The sequence below is a fragment of the Sardina pilchardus genome, chromosome 13, assembly GCF_963854185.1.
Source record: "Sardina pilchardus chromosome 13, fSarPil1.1, whole genome shotgun sequence".
NCBI classification, from domain to species: Eukaryota; Metazoa; Chordata; class Actinopteri; order Clupeiformes; family Clupeidae; genus Sardina; species Sardina pilchardus.
The window spans coordinates 29388223-29397335 of NC_085006.1; the positions used below are offsets into that span (position 1 = coordinate 29388223).

General features: G+C 42.8%; 2 protein-coding genes across 3 annotated transcripts in view; one reads left to right on the forward strand and one right to left on the reverse strand.

The window, feature by feature from the left end:
• Window positions 1–467: 467 nt before the first annotated feature.
• LOC134099867 (uncharacterized) lies at window positions 468–5746 on the forward strand. 2 transcript variants are annotated; one of them, XM_062552892.1, is made up of 3 exons: window positions 468–632; window positions 3106–3374; window positions 4757–5746. In XM_062552892.1, exons 2-3 carry the CDS (start codon window positions 3115–3117, stop codon window positions 5184–5186), a joined length of 690 nt encoding a protein of 229 aa, XP_062408876.1. In that variant the 5' UTR covers window positions 468–632; window positions 3106–3114; the 3' UTR covers window positions 5187–5746. The 2 variants fall into 2 exon arrangements, with proteins under 2 accessions (XP_062408876.1, XP_062408875.1); XM_062552891.1 differs by lacking the exon at window positions 468–632 and adding an exon at window positions 1818–1888.
• Window positions 5747–6395: 649 nt separating this feature from the next.
• Window positions 6396–9113, reverse strand: part of LOC134099729 (MICAL-like protein 2) — a 20809-nt gene continuing 18091 nt past the window's right edge. The window contains exons 14-16 of the mRNA XM_062552716.1: window positions 8968–9082; window positions 8674–8720; window positions 6396–7395 (exon numbers count right to left, since the gene is read on the reverse strand). Coding sequence (XP_062408700.1) covers window positions 7310–7395; window positions 8674–8720; window positions 8968–9082 — 248 coding nt within the window. The 3' untranslated portion in view covers window positions 6396–7309. The remainder of the gene's footprint in view (window positions 7396–8673; window positions 8721–8967; window positions 9083–9113) is intronic.

Sequence of the window (9113 nt, forward strand, 5' to 3'; positions counted from 1 at the left end):
TGGCCTATGAAAGTCTGTGTCTCTCACGTTAATATATTGAATACTGCAAATTACCTTTTAGTATTTCTCTCTGTGGCAGTGGGGGGATACTCCAATGGTTGAGAGTTTTTGAAAATTTGAATTATCGAATCTACTGAATTATCTTGGTAAAGGTGGTGTGCCAGATTCTGTGTCTGTCACGTTAATATATCAAATGCAAGGGGGGGAAAAAAGCAATGCCTGAGTCTGAGAGAGAAGATAGTATGTAGAAAGTGTCAGAAAAGTGATTGACCAATGAGAGCGCAGATCAGCGCTTGTTGAATGGCGCCTAGGTCCCTCCCACACTGACTTGGGCTCCCCCTGCTGTTCAGCAGAGAAAAGTCTTATTGTGATTTCAGTGTGTCCAGTGTTCCGTATGTCTTCAGGCAGAGTTCTCTTCCTCAAGGCAGGAGTGCAGTGGCCTCCTCCCGTCAACTTAAGTCCTGAGTTCTTGGACTCTTGGCATTTGTGAAGAATGGGCAGCCGTGGGCAGCCGTGGTGTACTGGTTAGGGCTTCGGGCTTGTGACCAGAGGGTTGCCGATTCGATCCAAGGCACCTAACTCCTTACTGCTCCCCGAGCGCCGCTGGTTGGGCAGGCAGCTCACTGCTCTTGGTTAGTGTGTGATTCACCTCACTGTGTGTGTGCTGTGTGTGTTCACTAATTCGGTTAAATGCAGAGAAATGAATTTCCCTCACGGGATCATAAAAGTTCTATTCTATTCTATTCATTTGCAAGCTTGTCTGCCGGGCAACAAAGCATTTTCTATTAGTTTGTAATAGGGGCCAGTTCTTGAAAGGTATCACACCATAAATTATACGCCATAAAAATAATAACACAACATTTGTACTGCAACTTTATGTATGTAAATGAGTGTGTGCTTTTATATATGTGTGCTTCTCATGTGTGTGTTTGTGTGTCTGTCTGCTTGCCTACATTATTGTGTGTGTGTGTGTGTGTGTGTGTGTGTGCTTGCCCGCATTTGTGTGTGTGTGTGTGTGTGTGTGTGTGTGTGTGTGTGTGTTATGTGTCTGTGTGTTCACTTGTGACTGTGTGTGTGTTTCTATACATAAAAAGGTGTGTGTGTGTGTGTGTGTGTGTGTATGCCTGTCTACTGTGCGTGTGTATGTGTGAGTCTTTGTGTGTGTCTGTGTTTATGCTTGTGAATGTGTGTGTGTGTGTGTGTGTGTGTGCGCTTCAATGCATCAAATGCAGTACTTGAGTGTTATTTTGTAAGGCTCTTTGTACATGTAGCCTACTGTACATGTTCTCAGGACTTGACTTACTGCCGACATCAAAAGCAAAACGCTGTTTCACCTTGTAGTGGCACCTGACTTGACAACACAGCCCTCAGAAATGTTCAGCAAAAAAAGTTTGATCTTGATGGCAGACTGTGCACGGGCTGGAACGTGTCCTTGCGTGCGGAGTTTTTTTTTTTTTTACTAAAGCACATGAGAGAATGTGACCAATCAAAATAGTATTTCTTGTCTCTGGATGACATACAAACCGTCTGAATTGATCTATTGATCACTATTTTTTAAATCTATATTATGATTATGATGTACTGAGATGTTTTTGCACTTTTGGTGTGCATTGTCTGTTTTTTTTTTATTATCAAACTCTTTTGCCATGTGACTTCATTAACCAGGTGAATGCTTACATGTTCATAGGCTGCTATCATGATCACAACCACAACTGGAACAGCATGCACTCACTCCAGCTCTCATCTGCAAAACAGGTTTCTTAACACTGAGAGATTACCTCAGAGTCAAACTGGTTTGATGTTGGAATACTGTGGAATAGCTCTGAGGTTATGTATGCATGCTCACACACATAATCAGTCAGCTCGAAGAGAACTGCTAACAGACCAGGTAATTTCAACATTCAAACTGAACAAAAAAGCATGATTTCAGCTGTGATGCATATTTTCCGATCCCTTTTGTTATGGTTGGCTGTAGGCTATCAGCTTAGCTCCAATTTAGCACAGCTATCTAACAGAGCATTTGCCCTGATATGTTTAACAAGGTGTTGTTATGTGCATGTGTACATTTTACTCTAGAAAAATGCTTTAAAATGGTTTTGGTGCAAATCAGCCTTCGACGTCGTAATTCTGACTAAAAACCTCCACATGTCTGCTGGAGGTCATCCTGTCATATGTGAGAAATGATCTCACAACACATCATTATTAAGTTCTTTTTTAGATTAGAGAAAGGATTCATGACATTTTCAAGAAAACAAATTTGGCTGGCAGTGAGTGCATGCATTTGTCTATATAAGATGTCTTCAAGTCAAGCTCTTATTCAACTGTCAAACTGATCTTACAAGAAAGTGCTATAAGTCTCTTCATACTAAAACAATAGCAACTAGGTTTTTTTTATATTGGCAGTGGAAGAAGCTTCGTTTGAACTTGGTTACTTTGGTTGATCCCAGGATTCCAACGGTACCTCAGTTTAATTTGGCTGTGATGGGCGAATACTTTCAAAAATCTTAAATCCTTCTGATGAAGATCGGATAACATTTGTGACCCTTTGAAAGTTTAGTTTCGCTTTGAATAAAATCCAATGTGGCGGAAAAACAGCAAGAGTTAGGTATACCATCTTCTTGAGGAAGTTATACCAGTTCTGGCCCAACATTCCAGAGTTGGAGCGGTTTTGTTGTCTCAAAAGCTCTAGGAGCAGGAGCAGGCCATATAAGATAGGAACTTATGGAGAACAATAGTGTGTCTGATTTAGCAAGCATACTAATAAGATATGTCGTTTTTGTAGTGAAATCACGGTCACACTGCCTTCCATGGTGAATAAAATGATCAAGCACATTGGCATAAAAATCCCCGTCTAGACTCTCAGACTCTATCTCTATTTTTTTTTTTTTTTAAATATATTTTTTGGCCTTTTTGCCTTTATTACAGGACAGTGAAGAGTAGACAGGAAGCAAGCGGGAGAGAGAGATGGGGTGGGATCGGGACATGACCGCAGGTCGGATTCGAACCTGGGTCCCCGTGGGCACTCGGACCCGTACATGGTACGGGCGCTGTAGCCTGCTGCGCCACAGCGCCCCCCAACTCTATCTCTATTTGTTTACATTTCAGTAGACCATCATGGCATCTATTGACCAGCTCTTCAAAACTCTAGATGAGTTGAAGTCTGCGGAGCTCAGCCGGTTCAGGACCTACCTGTCTGAGGTCGACAGCGTTGTGGAGGCGTTTGAGCCCATCCCCAGAGGAAAGCTGGAAAACAGTGATGCTACTGATGTTGCGTCTAAGATGAAACAGGCGTATGGAGAGGAAGGCTCGGTGAAGATGACTCTGACCATCCTGAGGAAGATGAATCTGAATCACCTTGCAGACAATCTAGAGAGGTAGGTAACACAGGGTAAAACACACACACATACACACACACACACACACACACACACACACACACACACACACACACACATACAGGATAAGCACATCAGCAAATATGCATAATTACTTTGCTGAAGTATTTGTTATAAATATACAGCAATGAGGGGGCCAAGCAGAAAGGAGTTGCAATGACAACAATGGATGTAAGCAGTCATAGCAAGATTAATATAGCAACCAAAGATTGGCTGATTGAGATATACAGCCACTTCCTGTTTGGTGACTGGGATTTCAATTGGCTTCGATGGGCAAAATATAGTCTGTGTCAAGATGGGGTCATGGGTCCATGATGTACCAGGTTTGTTTTGATCCGCCCAAGTGTTGCTTATTATTATATCACTCTAAGTGGCCAAATGTATTGCGCAGCCTCAGGATGTGGTCCTGACTCCACGTACCAAGCTTGATTTCAATATGGGAAAGTGTTGTGCACACACCAAATTTGGTTTGGAGAGGTGAAAGTGTTGCTAATTATAGGCAGGACCACTCATCCCAAAGCTTTGAAATGCAGCTGGAAAGGAGTAAGGAGGAAATAAGGACTCATCCAGTTAAAAAGGTGTCTTTGTGCTCTCGCCAGCATTACACAATATGTCTCCCCACATCTCTGAGACTAGTTGGAGCAGTTACATGTCATCAAGACATCAAGTACCTTAGGGCTGTTATTTTGTGCATAAACCTGGCTGGAAAGTGAAGAGCAGGGGCTTAGCATTCTCCTCCAGGCGCTTTGGGATGCCAGAGCCATAGTGCACAATGTCCTCAAACATTGTGCATTCCAAGCAAGGGGAAAAAGCTCTGTATTGACTATTACGGTACAGCCTTTTTGAAAAAGACTGAATTAAAGGTGCGCTATGAGATCTTGCATGGTTTTTGGAGCAATTTCATTTTTGTCTCAAATCATAGCCATCTCCCTTTGATCAGCTTGCTGCCTGCTCCCTGAATACATTGTGAAAAAATCCGGTCTCTGGAGACAACCCAGGGGCTGTAAAACGTCAAACACAGGGCACAGGATGTGTACCAAAACATAACAAACCATATTTCAGCCAAACACCAACAAGATGTTAAGGGAAGGGGTTGGGGGTTAGTGAGCATGCACATATGGGTTGGGGACAGTGAGAAAACTTGATTTAGCAGCATGCATTGGAAAGTATTTTGTTTGTTTACGTGGAACGTCAACAGAAGTAACATCATTCAGGATCTCATAGTGCACCTTTAAATACTTATTTAGGTCGACCCAAGCCATGTGCATGTGTAACATAGAGAACTTGCTCTGTAAGCCAGGCCCCCTTCCCACCACCACACTCTTTTTAATTTGCCTTTGTTTGTTGGTCTGTCCTCAAAGCGAATCAAGGAAAAGTCATGCACAAGGGGAGCAGCATGAGGAGAGCACCATCACCCATGTGGCCAACGGCTCAGGGGCACCCGTCCAGCTGTACTACAGCACGGACATCCGGCGGCTGAGAAGAGAGGTGGTGCCGCATTCAACCAGAGGGGACGACACTGTGAGGGTGAACTTTAAAGATGAGACTGTCAGTTTTGAACGGATCCCGAGAGACCGTTTCGCAAAACTTGACATACGTGGGCCAATTTACGTCAGCGTCTATGTGGAGAGCAACAGCTCCAGTGATGGATACGTGCAGAAAATAGTTGAAAAGAAAGAAGTCCCCAACAACAGGTCCTTCATTGTGACCAAAGACTACCACTTCAAGTGGCAGGCACTTGGGGAAGACATTTGGCAGGACGAGCAGGGCGAAGATCACAAGCCACGCTGAAAAGAAAAGAGCACGTTCGACGGTCAGCGTTCTTTTGAGTGCACACACTAGATGGACTGGAGGAGGAACATGAAGAGAATTCCATGTGACCAGAGACTACATTTTTAAGTGGCAGAAATACAGAGCAAATATTTGGGAAGATGAGGAGGGCAACAATCACATGCCACACTGAAAAGAAAAGAGCGCACTCAGCGTTCAGCGTTCTTTTGAGTGCACTCACTGGGTGGACTGGTGGAGGAACATGAAGAGAATCCCATGCTGAGTGGAAATATGGTGAATGTAGACTTCACAAATCATTTTAGACAATTATTGGCGTATTATATTTTCTAAAAATATGTGGTCTTTTTTGGCTATATTGTTCATTCATTCATTCATTCATTTCTTGAAAATAAAGCCTTTTTGTTTTTATTTTAAACATGTCTTCAACTGAACAATCACCAAGTCATCCGACTATAAACACAGATTTAAAATGTATAAACTCATGTCATCTATGTAAACCCTGTTGTGATGCTGAGATTGGAAATATTAAAGGGGCGGTGAAGAACTTTGGCCCCAGGACCTCATTTCCAGGTTAGGCAGTGTGATATTTATCAGTGGAGACAGTTTCTAGCACGTTTCATCCAGTCCTTCTAGTTGCAGAGTTCGCTGGTGCTATAGGCTAGCGCAAGTCAATATGTGCAAGTCTGCCACCAGAAACAGTCTTACTCACTCCACAGTATACCTGATGCAAATCAATTCTAACACCAAACTATTGGTGTAAATGTAAGTGCATTTCTCAAAACTATTTGTACAAATAGTAAAACACCATGGATTACCAGCAAAAGCCAGTTTCTTGCATGTAAACAGATGTAAACTGGCTAACATTTTTGTGACCATTTTTGTAAATTGTAGGTTACATCTTAGTGTGAGTATGTGAGAAGCGTAAAGGACAAACATCAGTTTACAGCCACCATCTTGGCCTGAGCTCATAATATAATTCTTCAGAGATCAGTGTTTAGGCACTAATGCAGCTCCACACTGCATCTGACTGATTTTACAGCACTTAGAGAAAGTGAAACTTAAACCAATTTGCGCTTGTCCAGTGGAGCAAGGAGCACAGGGCAGAGAGTGCCAGCACACCAGGCCACAGTTTGATGAGTTATTGAGAAGAAGAAATGGTGCATAGCGTAACACGAGGAATGACACCGACAAACACACACTCACACACAATGATGGTTTGTGTTATTTTAATGTATGGAGCCAATTGACCAATCTCCCTTTGAAAGGACCCAAGAGGAATGCATTTCTATTTAGAGGTCATGGCGTCATTGTTGTGCTATGGTAATACAGAAGATAAAAACAAATATGATCAACTTTTAAAATATAATATCTGTAAAACTCTTAATTAAAACAAAGCTATCAAAAGTTGATAAAATGTATTATTAGGTCACAATACATTGATGCAACCGTCATATTCCTGGGTAGCCCTGTTACTGTAAAACCACAAGATCATCAATGCTAGAATACATTCATATTATGATCCAGCATTCTGTGATATTACAATGCAAAAGGTATGACACAAAATCACTCTGAAAAATAAAGACTGATTGCACTCTGCATCCACTTGTTTAGCCATTGAATGTAATACACTTGACACTTGTCCCTGAAAGTCTGAAATACTCTGACCCTGTCAATGACTGATCACAGGCAAATTAGTGTGTGTGTGTGTGTGTGTGTGTGTGTGTGTCTGATATGATTCTGAAGTGCCTGCAACAGAATCAGTCAAGCAGCGCCCTCTGGTGCAATCTCATGTGTAGTGCACTGCTTGAGTCCTCTACCTTCAAATAGTAAAAATATACTTGTAAGAGTTAAGAGCCCATGATAGCACTTTAGCAAATCTTGCTGCAGTGTAAATCCCATTAAAATGTGGGTAAAATGTCTCCTAGAGTAACGGCCTCTGTGTGTCAACACAGATACTAGGTCGGATCTACATTTGTCCAGTCTGCATGACTGTACAGCAGCACAAAGAAAGCAACATCAAATAAACAAACAAACAAACAACAACAACAATAACAACAACACAAACCTGTCACTAAGGGAGACAAAAGAGCAGCACACAGTACACAGTGAGAAAAATAAAGATTTCAAGACACAGCATTGTCCTTTTTGGACCTGAAGCTGAACCATTTAGACCTAGGAGACTTCTTCTTGTCCTTCTCTTTCTTCAAATCTGGGAGAGAGAGAGGGGGGGGGGAGAGGGGGAGAGAGAGAGAGGGAGATCATTTTTAAAAGTGCATGTCTTCATTTCTCAATAGTGAATTTGTATCCCCTACCAGAACCCTATAGAGAGAGAATTTGGCCAATTCATGGGTGCTATGTTGGAGACCATTGACCATTGACTATATCGTGCTATGCTTACAGAGTAAGCATAGCACGATATACATTAATGATGGTATTGCTATGTTCTCATATGTAATGTATTAGCATAAGTCAAAGAGAGAAATTTACATAAACCTCACACAATATTGAAAACAATGTTCTTTTGACCTTCTGCTCCCATATTTTTCTCCTTTTTGAGTCACGAGGGAACTTATGCTATCGTTTCCTGCTTCCCGGTCTTGTACTGCAGCCCAACATGCAACGGTTGGGCATTTTGTTAATAATTCATGTTATTTTTTCAATATTTCGTTTGTATTTTTTCCACTAATTACTGCACCGTGTCAATGGGGACCCGATGAACAGGCGTGTTCAAGTTCAACCCCAACTGACCTCTTGCAGCAGCGAGATCTGCCGGTGACAGCAGGGGCGGGGATACAATCTATGAAGTTGGACACTCTCTACTTCTCGTAGTCTAGACGTGACCACGTGGCGAAACAAGAGGCACAGGCCGTTGTGGATATAACGCCAGCACATACATCAGGGATGTAAAAGCCAATTAGGGCAAAGTCCTGACGTCATGAAGGTAGGGTCTAGGCTGCACTGCTGCCTTGCTCCCGCGATAAGTTAAGGCCATGTGATATCGACTGCAGAGTCCTAAACGGGCCCATCTAGATCATCATGGACAGATTTTGAACCACGTGCATCTTGTGCTGCGCAGTTCTGCTGCGCGATCACGAACTCGCCTAATGTTTGTGTCTCACATGGCGTCCACAAACCATGTGACCACATCGGAACCAATCGCATAATGGACCATTCCATCGCTCCGACCATTCGATTCCCTAGTTGGCCAAACTCTCTCTATATATAAACGGCTCTCCAACCCAACCATCAGACAGTCTTGCACCCTTTACCCAAGCCCTTCCTCCAACCATCAGAGACCGTCTTGTTTCCTTTACCCCCCCCCTCCAAACATCAGACTGTCTGAGATGGAATAAGCTGTGTGTGTGTGTGTGTGTGTGTGTGTGTGTGTGCGTGCGTGTGTGTTTACTGAATCCACAATAATTGAATGCTTGCTTGATTGGTTGGTTATTGTACATCTAGAAGCATCTGAGCTGGTCATGTGACTCACCAAGACTCTCCATCATCTTATTGAGTTGCTCATCTTCCTCCTCCTCTCTGCAAAGATGAGAAAAACAACCACAAAGAGAGAGAAGAGATCTTCAATCACAAAACTATTACAATCACCTCACTATCCACTGATGAGAAAAACAACCATAAGGTGAGAGAAGAGATCTTAAATCACCAAACTATTACAATCAATCACCTCACTATCCACTGATGAGAAAAACAACCAGAGGGTCCCTTTCTCTCTCTCTCTCTCACACACACACACACACACACACAAACACACAAACACACACACCTGAGTCGATCCTCATCCAGTCCGTCCACTATGGCGTTACGGTCGTTAACTATCTCCATCAGCTTGGCCATCAGGTCCTCCTCACGCTTGCGGTCAAACGACGTCTTCAAGTGCTCTAGAACGGCACGCCGGACAGAACACACCGT